Below are 18,577 nucleotides of genomic sequence, written 5' to 3' on the forward strand. Positions count from 1 at the left end.
GGAGGGGGGAGGATTTTACAGTACACAAAGAAGACAGAAAGAATGCAGAGGGGCGTTTCAAAGCCACTCTGCTCACTACATCATGTGCCATGTGACTGTGGTTTCCCAGGTAGTCCATAACTGTGCAAGTATTCTAAATAATCCATAGCAGCCTCAAAAAACAAACCAAAGAAAAATAGCAATAACCAAGATTTTTTTTATAGCCTGCCACATTGATTTAGGTTTTCAAAAGAAAAAAGCAAAACATTTTTGGGATTTTTCAAAGTACTAAACTTGCCAATTAACAGAATAAAATTAAGTAAATGGGATTGCACCTTTAAAAAGTGAAAGTTTATTTTTTTTGTTTTTTTTTAGTAAAATATTGAGTTCAGTCAACACCATTTTAAAGGACAGCTGCATACAAGGTTAATCCAGACCATCAGAAATAGAGACAGAGTTATTGCATCAGACCCAGGATATTAAACTCACCAGGATACTGGCATTGCAGTGCCTTCATTTACACAGGTCTTCTCTTCTGGGTTAATCATTGAAGACGAGATGGACAGAGAGGCACTGGCATGAACAATTGGACGGCCCCTGCAGAGGATGAAATCTGTTTAGTACAAAAGTTTTTCTCTGCTAGGAATAATGAGTAAATGGCACATGCCCCCAAAAACTAGAGCAATGTCTGTTAATGTCCCTAACAAGCATGTTGGCAAATGCTGCAAGGAGTGAAGACTCATCAGCCCGAGTGCTGTCCTCTTCTAATCACTGTCCACAGAACGATGAGAGCAAACACACACACAAGTGGAGAACTATCCCATCACTGGGATCTCAAACCAAACAGCAGGATCGCAATCTGTGTGGTCAATTCTTTAACAGAAGAGTGAGGGGTGTTGTTGGGCCCTAATTTTATAGGGTACCCTTCAAGCAACAAAGATGGTCATGTAAATTTCAACAGGAACATCGCATAGCAGGGTAAATTGAGCTTTTGCACAAGATAGTTTACCAGCTTTTAGGTAATTATAGCTGTAGTATGAAGAACAATAGATGCATATCACTGTCGCTACAAGTAATTCCAGGGAAACTTGCTTAATTGCGGTTTACACCATTAACTCGGACATAACTGACCAAGACTTGCAAATATCTCCTCAGCTAAGGTTCTAAAGTAGTTTATGGATCTTTACATTGTACTTACCGGTACACCACTGCCTTGTCAACACCAAATGCACCCACAATAAGATCTAAGGAAAAAAAAAAAGAAATCAAACAGAAAGATGTAATATAAAATATACTTCTATTATAAAAGTCTATGGAGATTAAAGAAGAAATAGCATGCTATATTTGGGTTCTTTTGTGCAATTTATAAATAGTACGAATGCACAAAAACATTTACTCATTAACACTGATGCTCGCAAAAATAACTTCTAACTCTAATTACTTTCTGTATTACATCAGTTATTAAATGTGATCTGAATAATTTCCAAAAGAGAAATATACAATCTGGAGTCTGTACCTGGATAGCCGTTTCCATCAAGGTCTTTGCCTCCTCTGGCGGAGAAACCAAAGAAAGCGGGGGCCAAAGGAGAACCCCACAACCCTTCCAGCACCTGAGAAGGTTTAGGGCTCAGACCCCCAGCTTGGCCATTGAAGATAAACACCACTCCTCTATTGTCTTTGCCTTCAAATGGTGCACCGATCGCAATATCTGAGAATGAGAGGGAACAATCTCATTTATCTCTGACAAAACCATAATAAAATATCAACATAACCAAGTTGCACTGTAAACCATACAGTACATTATGTATGGCCCATTCATTACTACACAACACAATAATACACCAGTCTGAACAATACTGTAATCTCCTGCAACAAGTACCATTTTTATTTGGGGACTATTAAAAAGAAAATAGAACTGCGTTACAATAAACTGTAGTTCTTTTGATAACATTAATAGGCTCAATTAAAAACAATCGTTGATGAGTGTCTGCAGATACTGAACAATGTGTCTCGGACAAGTAAAACTACAGTAGTCTCACAAGAAAACTGCAGAAGTCAGATAGTAAATATCCACCCAACACTTACCATTGAAGCCATCTTGATCCAAGTCTCCTAAAACAGAAATGGAACTGCCAAATCTACCATACTCCTGCTGCCCAGTCAAGACCAAGGATGGGTCGCTGGACATGATGGGATCCTGCAGATAGACATAGACGCGGCCCACCTCCTGAATTCTGCCGTCATGGGTCCTCTCCATGAACAGAGGGGCCCCTATAAGTAGGTCATCCAACCTGCAGAGCACAACACACAATGAATCCTCCATAGGAACAGCACCAATTTACCTTTCATAGAACACAGGAAATTCTTCAGAGATACAAAGTAGGTGCACGAAAACACTACAGCACTTTAAAAGCATTCTACAATTACATGACAATTATTCATCTTACCCATCATTGTTAAGATCAGTGGCTGCCACAGAATAACCAAAGTATGAGGCCATCTAGAGAGAAATACCAGAGCATCAATAAATACTTAAAGATTATATGACCAATTTAGATGTTAGAGTAATAAATTATCTTTAAAACAAATACAAAAATAGTTTTCAAATGCAAATTATTCTTTCATAGTATATAAAAAAAACCAAAAAACAACACACACACCAATATAAATCAGACTGATAGAAACAGAGCAATTACTCATTTATTCTCCCACTTGAAGAACCACTGACCTGCTCTCCAGAGAAGTTATACAGGGATTTAAAATCCGTCCCATTCAGAATGGTGACCTACAAAACAGAAAGGCGTGTCAGTAAGGACCGACCAGGACACTCAAACCATATTATTTGATGTAGCGCTATATGGCAAATATCTCGCATTATATTATTCTTGTGTATGAGAGTTAATCACAGGGGAAACAGGGTTGTCCAAAAGGATGGCCAAGGAGTTGGATGTGAACCAACAGGTTTGTTTTGGGGACCCTCAACCACAGAGAACCAGGGACACTACTGTATGGCATATGATCATAGAAAACACCAAAACCCCTGGTAAAGTCAGTCACTTACATAGCCATAGGTCATGTTTCCTTTGGGAACTCCAGCCACAAAATCTGTGGGGAAAAATAATAGCTGTTAGGAGCTGTTACTTAGCCTAGCTAGCAGGCTCATTGGAATAATAACCCTGTGTCAGATAGGGTAAAGATCATATCACTCACCTTCAGTGTCATCTCCACTGAACTCTCCAACAGCTACGGAATAACCTGATAAACATAAAAAACAATAAATTGATATAATTCTGCTGAGGCTGAGAATTAGTAACAGAACCTTCAACTATAAATGCCTATATTGTTAATAGCTAAAGAACAAACCACGCGAGCCCGTAGTATTCACAAACCAGGGAGGAAAAAGCCCCTCCATTGTGTGGTCCCATCAGGCATCCGCTGTGGTCGCAGACACACTGATCTATTATCTGTAGATCTGTATGTAACACAAGCAGAGGCAAATCAAGCACTTGAGTGGAGATCCCGCTGTGTGCTACTATTGTGGTCCATGTGCTGCTTGAATGGGGCAGTGTAAATACTTTGCCTTCCAGCTTTTCATTCTTAAAATGTACAACTTGTTCTATAGTCTCAGACAGTGCGCACACAGAGTGCCAATTGTAACACAAAACCTCCCTAGGAGATTAGAACAGCAGCATAGGGACAAGGCCACGAGTGTAATTGATCAAGTACCTGACAATGAATGAAAAAAAATCTGAGCTTCCCGCATAGCCAAATTGACAGAATTAGCGTTGGATCGTCATTAGATTTTGTCTTTGAAAAGACAAAATGCGACAAACTTTTTTTAATTAAAAACACTGTTAATCGCATATATTTTAACATAACTCCACTTTTGTGAATTTGGCCAATCGTTGTATTGATTTTTTTTTAGTTTAAAAGATTTATACAATATACAAATAAAAACCATCCACTATAAATAAATCAATTCCATTATCAATGGTTTGACTTTGTTTGAAAATGACATTTTATGCTATTGGCCACAGACATCGCATAAAACGAATGACTCGATAGAGATAAACAAACGCTCTACTATTTTTCATAATCATTTCTTCATTCAAGGTACTGTGATTTCAGACTGTGGATGCCTTTTAAATGTTCAAAAGTCAAGTAATACAAAACTTCCACTAGTAAACAAATACTTTGCAGAACATAAAAAAGTGTAAAAAACAAAAAACAAAGACACACAAATGTGTGGGGGGGGGGGGGGGGGGGGGAGACAAACACCTTTTATGTACATTATAATTTGCACATTTTGATAAACATTATAAAAGTTTTTAAATGACCAATTAATTAAAAGATGAAATGTCCTACCTAAGTAACTGTCATCAAAATTGCTTTGAGCCTGACTTGTCTTCATTTGTCCTTTGATCTCCAGGATAAAGTATTCAGGGTAGAAGGAGTCCTTGATATCTTGCTGCGTTGCTGTGATCACCTGACCTATAACAATGTGTGCACACCATTATTCACATACATCTGCATGTTTCATATTAAAAGCCTAACAACCCCACAACATAGACACGACTGCCAAAGGAAAGCTCTAAAGCAGGGGTGTCCAACCTTTTAGCTTCCCTGGGCCACATTGGAAGGCGACAAGTTGTTTTGGGCCGCACATAAAATACACTACCACGAATGATAGCTGATCATCCAAAAAAAAACATAGAAAACATTGCTAATGCTCCTTGTTGTTGCTCAGTGCTTCAATGACATGCTAATGGCTGCTGTCAAACATCAAGTGATATTGTTACAACATTTTATGAAGGGCTTCAATACAGCAATCATTAAGACAGGAAGATAAGGTCCGTGATGCTCCAGGACCAGGTGAGTTTATGCACTAGTCAGCGTCCCTTGAAATAATAAAAAAAACAAAAAAAACCCTTAACTTACCTTTTAATCGGCTTGTTCTCTGATCCTCTTCTCTTTTTTCGGTTTCACTGCTGCTGATAGTTCGCGCGGGTGACTCCTATGTGCTGCGCAATGGATGTCGGACGTGATGACGTCACACCCGACATTCACTGCGAGCGCCGCACGGAGGAGGACACCAGGGAGGGACCGCGTGACCACAAAGTATTTTCTTATCTTTTTCTGCAGGATTTTTTTTTTTCATTAACAGCGCCGCCCCCTTGCCACAACCAAAACTCCTGCTGGGCCACATTTACAGGCACCGTGGGCCGCGGGTTGGACAACCCTGCTCTAAAGAATACCAATGAATGTTCAAGCAACAAATGGTTACTTGTTTTATGCAGGAGACTTTGTTAAAATCACAAATACACCAACTAATGTGTCACTTTGCAAGACTTAACATTCCCATTCTCCACTTACCTTTTCTTTCCAAGAAACAGGAGCTCAGAATTCCAATAAATACATACTTTATTAAAGACAAACATGAATCTGAACTGCAAACTGAACACCGTTCGATCAGAGGAGGAGTCAGCTACCCTACATGTCACCAACAGGCATGGGGGACAGAGTAAGTGTGTTAACCATTATCCAACACCAGGAAACGCCAACAGCATTTCCACTAGCAGCCCATGAAATTACAACACTCACCAATGCCCCTGTTAAGCCGGCCAGTTTAAGATATGGTGTAGCCCAAATCTCCCACAGTCTTTTGAAACAAACACTTCCAATACAGGAGGTGACAGTGGTCAAGCCAATAACCACCACCCATTTAGTATAGAGCCCAAAAAAAAATTCCATACAACATTGCCCAAGGAAGTTCGCACCAAACCCCCACCAAAGCACCTGCATTCATGTACAGATCCTGGGCACCAAACCCCCACCAAAGCCTTACATCCATGTACAGATCCTGGGCATAATTTCCCATTGCTAAAAACACAGCGTAAATCAATCACACCCATGAGCTACACAAAACACAGACTTCTGTCAATTCACTAGGAACCACTGATATTAGAGGCAAATTTGGAGTCAGTGATGGCACTAGTTTCTAGTGACCTGAGAAGCTGCATCATCAATGGTTCAGTATAGAAAGTGGCTGCTTACACTACGTGTAGGCGACTGGCTCACTTTAATCAAGATTAGAAATGGACAAGCACCATCGCTCCAAAATTGCTCGATATTGGTCCGAATATTTCTATGAATGGTGAAAATAAAAATTTACCTTGCCAGAAGTAACTGCCGGGTCCACCCAATAATATTCTTCCGTTCTTAAAAAATAAAAAAATATTAAATTATATTAAAACACACTTCTAAAATAAGAATTACATATTAAATATATAATAAAAAATAAATAATAATTTACAAAAAGGATGACCTGGCTTACAAATATCCCTATTTGTGAATATTAAAAATAAGCTAAAATGGTCACAATTGTCAACGTCCGTAATATTGCTATACGGCGCTAGAATACGGTTGCATTACCTAATGTTCTTAGCATTAACTCCACGTTTCTTAAATATACCTTTGTAAACTCTGCAGCAAAACCACCTTGGCAGTATCCTTGACCTGATGGGGCGTTCATATCTGGATTGATAAAAAACACAAACACAATTATATGGAAGTCTAAGCAAAATAGGGAATTAAGTGTGATATCCCCATATAACATGGACATTGAAGCCCAGAAACACAATCACCCGTTATACCTGTGCGACAAGGTGAATATTCCACAAATGTGGTGAAGTTGCCAAAAGACAAGTAGCAAGTTCCCACTATGTCACTGTGTCTTTCTTCTTTTATTGTTCTCCAGCTGTATTGGGGAGCACAGGCCTAAGAGGGAAATGACATAATTTGGATGTAAGAAACAGAAACTCTAGAGCAGGCCTGTCCAACCTGCGGCCCTCCAGGTGTTGTGAAACTACAAGTCCCAGCATGCCCTTCCAGCTATCAACTGGTTGTCTACTGGCAAAGCATGCTGGGGCTTGTAGTTTCACAACACCTGGAGGGCCGCAGGTTGGACAGGCCTGCTCTAGAGGGAGTTAGAACTACGTCAGAAAATTAAGATGGTCCCATTTGAAGCATGTCAAATGCACTGTTAATTTTTATACCCTGGAATTCTAAAATCAGTATTGTTACAAAATGTTTCCTTGTTTTTCCCAGAAGCCAAAATCTTTCTGCCACACTTAAACAATGGTTTAAAGAGTTCTCCTTTCAGCACAAGAAGCTGAAATAGACAAACCAAAGTATAATGACAATACTTGTTTCACTAAACCAGTCTCAGTGTGTTACTTCCCCAATGTGCAGAGTATTTCTGTTAACTAGGAGACTCCAGGTCAGTCACCCAGATTTAGGCTTCCACTGTGCCCTAAACCAATGGAACAATAAATAACTACTTAAGAGGGCACAACATCTTAAACAAAAGAATGGAACAGTTGGCATGCTGTATAGAAAGTATTTATGAAATAACAAATGGGCAAGAGTGTGTTATGGTCCAAATTTACTCTTAGACCACCACAACTGTGTTTCCAATAGGATGCGGCTTTACCTAAGCTGCACAATATTTCTCTGCGTCTCCCCTTCACTTAGATAGGAAATTGGTAGCATTCCGTTCTAATGCTATTTAGTAAATTTATTTTACATGATCGCAGGATACAATAAGTTTACCCAAGAGCATTGGAACAGAGCGCTGCTCTTTTCCCATCTTTGAAGTCCGTTTGCAGCCATGAATGGGCCACATTTCCTACTAACCTGAATTGATCTTACTCTCCAAGTTCTCCCTTCTGAAACTCTTCCATGTCTTCACTCTGCACAGTGGCTTCCAATTGGTTGCTACTATTTATATACAGCTGCGCCCCAGGGGTGAGGCACGTGTAGTGAAGTCATAAAAGAGTTTCAGGTAATAGCATTGGATAACAAAATGTACATGTTTTTGTTTAGTTGAATTTCTTAGTTGGTTTATTTTAGAATAGTCGCATTGGAAAATAATTTAAACTATATTTATTACTTCAACATGGTTCTCTAATAAGCCAGCTGGCACAAAACTAGGAAACTGAATTAAAATGGTTAGACACAGCTACCACAGCATTAAACAGTAGCAAGTGAATACGTACCAGTATAGACTGGTTATGTGACCGAACAGTTGCTCCGAACCATTGTTTAGATTTAAACTCCACCTGTTCGAAATGTGCTGTTTTATTGACATCCTTTGGTTGAAATTCATGGTCGCGGTTGCCTGAAACGCATACATACATACATAAAAAAGGTCTTTAAAACATGTAAAATTAGTGATAAAACAGGACAAACTGCATTTGACAAATTTCAATGCAATTTATAACTCGCTGAAGAACTCTATATTGTTGGCATGCTGTGTTATGAACTTGTGCGTCCTTCGCTCTATTTAATCACGCAAATCGGTATCAATTTAAACTTATTGAACATGTAAATGTCATCAGAAAGGGACCACGATCAGACTGTGTGGACTCCTCTACATTAACCAAAAGGCCACAGTGACATCAGAAAAGATTTGGCTGCTTGGTACACTTACCGCTCAGCAGCCCATGAAATTACAACACTCACCAATGCCCCTGTTAAGCCGGCCAGTTTAAGATATGGTGTAGCCCAAATCTCCCACAGTCTTTTGAAACAAACACTTCCAATACAGGAGGTGACAGTGGTCAAGCCAATAACCACCACCCATTTAGTATAGAGCCCAAAAAAAAATTCCATACAACATTGCCCAAGGAAGTTCGCACCAAATTGGAGGCTACAGGATTAACTGCGGCTTTGGAGGAAAAACAGAAGTGTCAGACATTTATATATAAACTTACTGAATAAGGCGGCACACAGAACTTCTGAGCTATAACATATATACATGTACTGGAGATGAAAGAAGGATGGAAAATAAATAAAAGCACATACACACACCCCTTAGGGGTCTGTTTATCAAGAGGAATAGCAATGCACTATTAAAGGGAGAAAAGCCCTAAATCCTGAGAAAATGTGCGTTTAGCAAGGATAGTGGCGGTACAAGTAGCGATGCTGCTCTCCATATAACCAGCGGTCAGCATAAGAAAGAATGCTTTATATTAGTCAAATAAGGAATTTTCCCTTTTTCCTTGAAAAATAAGTAAATGAGGGAAACTATTAAAAAAAAAAAAAATATATATGATTCCAATTTTTTTTTTTTAAATATTGCCAAGGAACCAAGTATCGCTTAGCTGTCCTGGTGAAGTTTTATTGATTGGAGCAAAACAAGATGTTCTATGGTTACAATAAGCAGCAATAGAAAATCTTTGATCTTGCCTCAACTTGTTGAATACACTCCCAAGCCCTTTAGGAACGGGACTAGGGCTGTGAGGTGTAGGGAGAGACACTGCAATTTGCAGGATGTACTGGCCAATGTGGCTATAAAATATGCTAGTATTTATAAGAGGAATGGAGGCAGGCGCCAGGGATATTATAGGCCTCAGCTAAGAGGGCTCCACACATCTATCACTGTGGTAGCACATGGCTACATAGGCGCTAAGAGTGGACCTACAAGGAGTAAATCTGAAAGTAAATTTTCAGATCCTGGACCTTGCATATCTTTTGGTTTGTGAGGAAGCAGTAGTGGGAAAACGTGTTTAAATACAGAGCCTTTTAATAGGAATTACTTTGCTGCCATTACTATGCTGGAGATTAACCACAGAGCAGAAATGTTACATTCACAAGTATGTAGAAGGGGCTCATCGACGCACTGATTAATATATAGCACACGAGTACTATCCCCTTTTAATGGAAGGTTTGCTTAAAAAAAACACCAAAAAAACACAAACAGTGTAAGTAACACACATCATTTCTCGATCAATGTTGTAGAGAGCAGTTTTATTGAGGGTGGCCGTTGTTTCTCCCTTGCTAAGCTTCTTCCACCCTTCTGACCACCACCCAATAACGCCAGCATAGTGATGGTCCCAACTCCTGCCAGGCATCAGATTGGTACTGTAAGAAATATCAGATTTGCAAAATAGTCCATTATAGCTGGGTCTTTTCCCATGAGAATCTGTACCATCAACTAATGATGCATCTCACCCATACCTCCCTACTTCTATAGCCCACCTACAGAAGACGCGCAAGGAGGTATGAAAACTAGTTTAGTGGAGGAGGCTGTAAGAAGATGCCAATTTAGTCACCAGGACACCGCTGCCATCTCAATGTTCGAGATGAGTGGGGCTTGGAGACTTGATATGCATCACAGCAAACCCCCATTCACATTACAGGCACATGAGCACCATTAGCAGAGGATGGTCTGCTTCTCTGGAGTCTGAGAAGTCTCACCCTAATTTGGGAGTCTCCCAAGACATTGCAGGAGAGTAGGCACCAATTACCTTACCTGTACCCAGAGCCACCTGCCCAATCCCTGAACTTATGTGACAGCATGGTAGTATGCAGAAGTTTTTCCAAGTCTTGCCTCTTACCATGTCTAGAAAATATCCTGTACATGTCAGGGATAATGCAGTTAGGCCAGTGGATCCCAAACTTTCTCAGCTCGAGCAACCTTAGGGTCTATACAATTTATTTCAAGGTATATAAGTTTTTACTGTAACTGGAGGAAACTCAGGCCAGCACAAGACCCCTGAAATATACTGCATTGCCTACCACTGTTCTGGTAAGTATGTAACACAATCATGTCTTCAAGAGTATTTGTTGTGCAAAAAATAGATCTTCGGCTATTGCTCATTCCTCCAGCTGTCAGGCAATTAACTCGAAATAGAGGTGTAACTGGAGAAATACTATCTTAGCATTGCCTTAGGCCTGAATCATCGCCATAAAGGTTTGCAATAAGTGAACACCTTTAAATGACTTCACATTTCAAAGCTTTATGAAATATGTAAACAGTCTAAATTAGACCTGAATTTTCAGAACAGATGGGTCTTTAGAGAAACGTGCTTACATGCCAATCATGTTTTTACCAGTAATGCCTGTGCTCATGCAAAGCTCTGACAAGACGGCCTACATCTGCACCTTCAAAAAGAACTGGGATCAACTAATCAAGTACCTTGATGTGGTGGCAGAAAGTGAGATTGCCTGGAGGCATCACTTGGTATCATTATGGATATTTGTTTACTCAGAAGAAAACAAACATATCAAGAGGTATATAGTACACCATAGATATTTCCTCCTAGAAAACCATGCATCATAAAAATGGAACGGAGGTTAATACTCTTGGCAGATTTTGCATTGTTCCCTAATTTGTCCCTGGAACTCTGTCTTTGGAATGGTCTTTGTTTTTCCATACTGACCAACTGCATTCTAAATACACAATTTTATGCACTTTACATGTTGTTATTTATGGGCTGCATGGTAGCTTAGTGGTTGGCACATCTGCCGCACAGCGCTGGGGTCATGAGTTCGATTCCTGACCATGGCCTTATCTGTGTGGCGTTTGTATGTTCTCCACGTGTTTGCGTGGGTTTCCTCAGGGTGCTCCAGTTTCCTCCCACACGCCAAAAAACATACTGGTAGGTTAATTGGCTGCTATCAAAATTGACCCTAGTCTCTCTCTCTCTGTCTGTCTGTGTCTGTGTGTGAGTGTGTGTGAGTGTGTCTATATTAGGGAATTTAGACTGTAAGCTCCAATGGGGCAGGGACTGATGTGAATGAGTTCTCTGTACAGCGCTGCGGAATTAGTGGCGCTATATAAATAAATGATGATGATGATGAATCTCTCTCAAGGAATAGAGACTAAGCTCCAATGAGACTGACGTGAACAAATTCTCTGTACAGTGCTGGGGAATTAGTGGCGCTATATAAATAGTTCAAGATGATGATTTGAGAATAGTTAAGAAACAACTCCCACCATTCATTAGCATTAAATTTATAATACAAGACATGATGGAGATTATAGTGCTTCAAAACAGCATTGCACATAATAAGTTATGACGTACCAGCCAGGAAGTAAAAGGGTTTGTGGAAATTATAAAATGTTGGCAAATATATTGTTGTTTACACCAAAGAAACAGCAATTAAGTATATCTTAAGGCCATTCAGTTTAAGATCTCCCACTTAGTGTTGTTCTTCCAACTTTGTTTGATCTCATAGATTTTGGACGAGCTGCAGGACATTTGATTTAACTAGCACCTTAAGAATTATACAGATGGAACAACTGGTGCAGCACGCCTAATGTACACATGTAAAAAATATACAGACACAGATACCGATTATAGAAGTACTTAATAAAATGTATTCAACGTAATGTGGTGGTCCAGTGGGGATCAGGGCGCACCTGACGGCATTATACCGCCACTACAGAGACCGGAGCGTTGGACAGTAGGCACAGAACAACAGCATCTAATAGCACCTCCTAGTTTCAAATGAAGTCAGGAGATGCATCACCTCCTTGAAAAGTAGATGCTACTTTCTGCATGTATTCATCGGTGTGCGTATCATCAGTATCTCTCAGTGCAGTTTAAAGCTCAGTAGTAGCTCTTAAGAGCTGATAAACACTACTATTGCTAAAGATTCTTTATTCATGCGAGACGCTCATTATCTGCTGAACTAGTGGTGGCTCTTATATGTAGCTCACACGATCATACATTCTCTGTCTATCCTGTATTAAACCCAGCACTATGCATGTTACTCTGCACTCCCCATCTAAATTAAGCGTTCAGTGTAACCAACCACAGTCACCAACAAAGAGGTATCACAGGTGCTACACAGACCATTCAGAAGGGAAGCCTGGTGGTGCCAGTGATTAGTTTTCCACAATTGGTGATACCACGATGGTGCATAGTTGCATACACATGTGAGAGTCTTGTGGCAGAGAAACACAAGTACTAGTGGTCACTACTGATATGAGGATCTCAGACAAACTTGTTAACCCACACCCCCAGACAGAATGGGAGAGCTATATTAAGCAAATTTTATATTCACTGTGCATATGAATGCGAGATTAATGTGAGATGGAACAGTCATATTGAATGATCTGTGGTGTATACAGCCTGCAACAGAACAATCAGTGCCGTAACTAGACAATTTAGTGCCCTGGGTGAGACAGGGCACCGGCACCCCCCATCTAAATGGGAGTGACATTTGCCAAGTGGGTGTGACCAACCTAATGTGGGGGTGTGGCTAGCACTTTACTGAAATTATTCGGTTACACATATTTGCAAATGCATCAGATAGAGATTATAGATATACACACACAGTGGTGGGATTCAAATAAACAACCGGTTCTGTGCCCTAATGACCATTTAAAGTATGCAAAAATATATGCCAAAAAGGTATTCTAATATTTCATGCACTTAATACTCAAATAAGAACAGTAAAAGAGACACACAAAACTAGATTGTTATAAGAAAGTTTTAAAAGGTTAAAGAAAAAATATTAAAGAGTACCTTACCTGACAAAAATCTGTTATTTAATATTGTATTCATATTATGGCACAGTAATGCCCCCAGTTCATATTATACCATAGTAATGGCTCTCTTCATCACACTCTGCCATGTAGCCTTCCTTTGCTTTGTGATCAGCAGCAATAGGAGGTCCTATAGTGCTGCTGCCTACTGTCCACCACTGATAAATATACCCCCTGGTCTTACACTGTAAACTATGTAGTAGAACTTTCTAAATTAAGGGACTATACACACATACACACATATATATATATATATTAAGGCAAAGGCTACATAACGTGGTTATGCGACACTTGGCTGAAACTTGCATTAATATTTGGTATAGTACAAGCAGTTTACAATTCAGCAGAGCGTAAGTAAATACAGCTTGACCCACTGGTGCCAGATTGTTTAGAGTGTTTACAACAAAGAACCATGTTTAAAGTACCTGTTGTATCAAATGGAATTGGTGTGCAATCGCTGTTATTCCTTTGCCACGGACAATAATATACTGCGCCTCCTTCAACCACATCCGGCTGACTTGTGTTTGCCTTGGGAGCTCCAATCAGGATGCTGACACTGAAAGGGAAGCAGGTTAGAGACTCATTAGTTAACACACACAGTTTTATGGCTTCTTTTAGTGAATGGAAATGTCAATGAAAAAAACCTCTTATTTTAGCTATTTTGAGGTTTACTGTAAAACAACTATGCCAGGCAATCTCTGCAGACATCATAGCCTATAGGTGACCTGAATAAACTGGGCAGGTAAATTGAATTTTCTGAACTGGATGTCAATGAAAAGCCCTTATCCCCAGCTGATAAGCCACGCATGACCAAGGGATAATTACTTAAGAAGGGTTTCTTTGATGAACAGGTGTTCAGGTCAAAATCTCATCCTCCGCTCCCCCCCCCTCCCCCAACCAATATTGTGCTGTAACTTAACATTTGAAATGCTTATTATTGTTTGGACAAAGGCAGGAATGGGGCTGCAGGTGCACTATATTACAGCTGCTAGGAGATTATATTTATAAAGTGCTGCCTTGTTACCCTGTTCTAGGTAACAAAGAATGTTTAATATAGCCATTTCCTCCTTCAGCAGAGATCATATGTACCAATTCCAGATTATACAGAATTATAACATAGGCTAAAAAGAAATTAAAAAACATATGTCTAGGATACAAAATACAAAAAAAAAAAACAGCAAACTGTTATATGGCTTGATAACCATTGATTATAGTTAGTATTGCTGCAATTTAGATTGTAAGCTCCAATGAGGCAGAGAATGATGTGATCTACTACATATTCTGTGTACAGCTATGCATATTAGGATTGAAAATATATAAATATACACAAATAACATTTACATTAAAATGTTCCTGTTCCCAGTGGATAAATCCATTTTGTGAGCTGAAATGACGCCTATAAAAAGTGCCTGTCTCAGCAATAAATTGATAAGCTAAATATTGGTACAGTCCACAAAATGGGCAATTCATCCTGATAAACCAAAGTGGTTCGGAGAGGGCAGATTTCCATATCCAAGCTAAGTTTCCACAATACTTTAAGAAATTAATGATCTGCAGTTAGGCAAAGTGCACTTCAAAGTCTGATTTATCACTGCAAAACCGCTTACTTTTAGCACATATTTGAATAGTAAATCCTCCCTTACACATTGAATTCGTAGACTAGATTGCAGAAGGTAATGATGCTGTCCTGAACAGAGTATTGTGGCAGACTCAGCTTACAATAGTGATCCATGTTATGGTGCATAAATAAATGATCATTTGCAGAAGACACAGCATAGACAAAGACAAAGGGATCCTGAGCAGCAACAGCCCAATTAGATTCTGCACAATTCAATTCAACCATACACACAGCAGCCTTTGCTAATTTGACACAAATGTATGTGCCCAAAGAGACTACCAACCATGATTTTCGCAAAGTTTGCTGCTTCAGTGTTTTTAGACCTTTTTGTCAGATGTTGCTATGGTATACTGAAGTAAAATTACAAGGCTTTGACAATTACATTAAGTTTATGAAAAGTTTATGAAAAGAGTCAATATTTCCAGTGTTAACCCTTTTTGAAGACCTCTGCAGTTCGCGCTGGCATGTTGTGTCAATCAAATTCTGGGCCACATACCGACTGATGGCCGCCCATTCTTGCCTAATCAATGCTTGGAGTTTGTCAGAATTTGTGGGTTTTGTTTGTCCACCCTCCTCTTGAGGATTGACCACAAGTTCTCAATGGGATTAAGGTCTGGGGAGCCACTTAGTTATCACTTTTGGCTTATGGCAAGGTGCTCCATCATGCTGGAAAAGGCATTGCTCGTCACCAAAAACTGTTCTTAGATAGTTGGGAGAAGTTGCTCTTGGAGGATGTTTTGTTACCATTCTTTATTCATGGCTGTGTTCTTAGGCAAGATTGCGAGTGAGCCCACTCCCTTGGCTGAGAAGCAACACCACACATGAATGGTCTCAGGATGCTTTACTGTTTACATGATACAGGACTGATGATAGCGCTCACCTTTCCTTCTCTGGACTAGCGTTTTTCCAGATGCCCCAAACAATCTGAAAAGGGGATGCATCAGAGAAAGTTACTTTACCCCAGGTAGCAGTCCAATCCCTGTACCTTTTGCAGAATATCAGTCTGTCCCTGATGTTTTTCAGGGAGAGAAGTGGCTTCTTTGCTGGCCTTCTTGACACCAGGCCATCCTTCAAAATTCTTCGCCTCACTGTGCGTGCAGATGCACTCACACCTGGCTCCTGCCATTCCTGAGCAAGCTCTGCACTGGTAGTGCCTGACCCCACAGCTGAATCCACTTTAGAAGACGATCCTTGCGCTTGCTGGATGTCCTTGGGCGCCCTGAAGCCTTCTTGACAACTATTGAACCTCTCTCCTTGAAGTTCTTGATGATCCAATAAATGGTTGATTTAGGTGAAATTTTACTGGCAGCAATATCCTTGACTGTGAAGCCTTTTTGTGCAAAACAATGACTGCACATGTTTCCTTGCAGATTACCATGATTAACAGAGGAAGAACAATTATTTTAAGCACCACCCTCCTTTTAAAGCTTCCAGTCTGTTATTCTAACTCAATCAGCATGACAGAGTGATCTCCAGCCTTGTCCTCATCAACACTCTCACCTGTGTTAATGAGAGAATTACTGACCTGATGTCAGCTGGTCCTTTTTTGGCAGTGCTGAAATGCAGTGGAAATGTTTTTGGGATAAAGTTCATTGTCTTTGCAAAGAGGGAATTTGAAATTAATTGCAATTCATCTGATCACTCTTCATGACATTCTGGAGTATATGCAAATTGCCATCATAAAAACTGAGGCAACAGACTTTGTGAAAAATATTAATAATTAACTTGTCGTTCTCAAAACTTTTGCCCATGGCTATATGCTTAATTTATGGCCCAAACCTGGTAAAGAGTTATCTATTGAGATTGGAATTGATCATTCAGGGTGCAAACCAATGGGTTGGACAATGCAAAAACATTCCTTAGCACCTTAGTGGCTGAATCAGTGGAATTTAATAGTGGAACACCCTTCAATATATCCCCATAAAATTGTTACTTTACATGGATCATTCACAGCCGGATAATGAAAGAGGAGGAAGAGAGAAATAATTTGTTTCCGTCATATACACATCCTTCTCATAAAATAAAGAATTCATCAGCGTACAAGCTGTAGTCAGGACATATATCAATCACCTAATTCTGTGAGGTAACCTAGACTGCCTCCTCCCTGCGGGAAACAGCCAAACTTCCTATTTCCTGTAGAGCCACATTTTAAAAACCGAATCAGTGTAGCAACAATCAGCTACCAATATGAACATCCTTCCTTATTCAGTTTACAGGCTCTTCGTTATGGGAGAGATCTGGAAAGCGGCACAATGCATTCCAACATAAGCAATTTTCTGAAGGGTTAAACTTCACAAATGCATTGTTCTCCATCTCTCCCGAACAGAAGTCTCCACTGAAAAGCCGGAAATGGCAGCCTTATCCTATGGCGAGTGCCTGGCTTCTAACCCTGGCCTCCGGAAAAGAGGGGAGAGACAGAACCCATATAAAATGATGCGAAGAGTTCCAGATGAAATCTGTATAGAGGAATGTGCAAGATCTTTGAAAGGAAACAAATACAATGACCATTACCATAGCAATACATTGTTCCTAACACATACTGGCATTCCAGTAAAGCAATAACAACAATGCACAATTTCAGGTAACTATAGCTGTAAGTGCAAGATACTGATCACAGAAAATTCCAAAGGATGTTTTTCATAATAGTAAGTTGCATTTGAACTACTGTATATGTTAATGACTCCAACAGATTTGCTAGGAGATCCATGTAGGACATTATTCCTGTGATACAGGACACCCAATGTTAACAATTAGCCCAGGAATTCCAGAAGAAAGATGGAGAACACCATCCAACCAGATTGACTTGTCTCAATGGAATGTTTCAATTAATTTCAGAATGATCTTTTTAACAATGCTCTAAGGTCTGGGACACAATCAATGTCCTCAAAATACAAGCAGCTGTAATAAAAAACTATACACAAACCAGGAAAACATTAATCCAGAGTGGTGATTAAATTGACCATATCTACGTATGTAAACTCCAATTGAGCAATTCATTGTAAACAATAATATGTATTGTCTGGTGTAATGTAAATATGTACTATAACTTGTGCAATCAATGATCACATGCGTATCAATGGTTGTTAAATTTGTCTACAAAATATATGCCATTTCAGCTTCTCTCTACCATCATTTTCAAAATCTGTTAAGAATAGAATTATATTATCCATCCTAACTGAATCTTTTAAGTTTGTGTTTCTTAATGGGCAAAAAAATACTGCCATCACCTTGAAGCATGCGCTTTATGTGCTTTTGCAATCTGGTCATAGTTGGACTGCGATGTGTCTGTGGTCTGGTGGTCTGGTGGTCAGGTCTATGGATGTCTGCTCCTGAGACGCTAAATTTACCACTGATGAAAGAGAAACTGGTATTTGGTTCCAAAGAGGCCCATGATGGATACCTTTGGACAGCTGAGAAATATTCTTCTCATGCCACAATTTATACAGTCCAGTCACTTAATTTTCCGCAAAAAATATACTTCTAATTATCAGGACATCAAAAGAGTAATCATTAAATCGTAAAACACTCACTGCTCACTATGTGCGCTACCTGATCCAAATACACTGAGTATTAGGCTGCTGGGGAAAATACACAACACCCAGCAATGTTTTGTCTTTGTCCCTTTCTTCTGTGTGCATAGC

General features: G+C 39.7%; 1 protein-coding gene across 1 annotated transcript in view; it reads right to left on the reverse strand.

Annotated features, from left to right (window-relative positions):
- Nucleotides 1–18,577, reverse strand: part of ITGA5 (integrin subunit alpha 5) — a 68,214-nt gene that overhangs the window by 22,644 nt on the left and 26,993 nt on the right. The window contains exons 2-15 of the mRNA XM_075199240.1: nucleotides 13,744–13,874; nucleotides 8,037–8,158; nucleotides 6,633–6,756; nucleotides 6,452–6,513; nucleotides 6,152–6,197; nucleotides 4,345–4,470; nucleotides 3,190–3,234; nucleotides 3,041–3,084; nucleotides 2,708–2,764; nucleotides 2,427–2,479; nucleotides 2,065–2,270; nucleotides 1,496–1,687; nucleotides 1,178–1,223; nucleotides 469–576 (exon numbers count right to left, since the gene is read on the reverse strand). Coding sequence (XP_075055341.1) covers nucleotides 469–576; nucleotides 1,178–1,223; nucleotides 1,496–1,687; nucleotides 2,065–2,270; nucleotides 2,427–2,479; nucleotides 2,708–2,764; nucleotides 3,041–3,084; nucleotides 3,190–3,234; nucleotides 4,345–4,470; nucleotides 6,152–6,197; nucleotides 6,452–6,513; nucleotides 6,633–6,756; nucleotides 8,037–8,158; nucleotides 13,744–13,874 — 1,362 coding nt within the window. The remainder of the gene's footprint in view (nucleotides 1–468; nucleotides 577–1,177; nucleotides 1,224–1,495; nucleotides 1,688–2,064; nucleotides 2,271–2,426; nucleotides 2,480–2,707; nucleotides 2,765–3,040; nucleotides 3,085–3,189; nucleotides 3,235–4,344; nucleotides 4,471–6,151; nucleotides 6,198–6,451; nucleotides 6,514–6,632; nucleotides 6,757–8,036; nucleotides 8,159–13,743; nucleotides 13,875–18,577) is intronic.

Source organism: Mixophyes fleayi, chromosome 2, assembly GCF_038048845.1.
Source record: "Mixophyes fleayi isolate aMixFle1 chromosome 2, aMixFle1.hap1, whole genome shotgun sequence".
Classification (NCBI taxonomy): Eukaryota; Metazoa; Chordata; class Amphibia; order Anura; family Limnodynastidae; genus Mixophyes; species Mixophyes fleayi.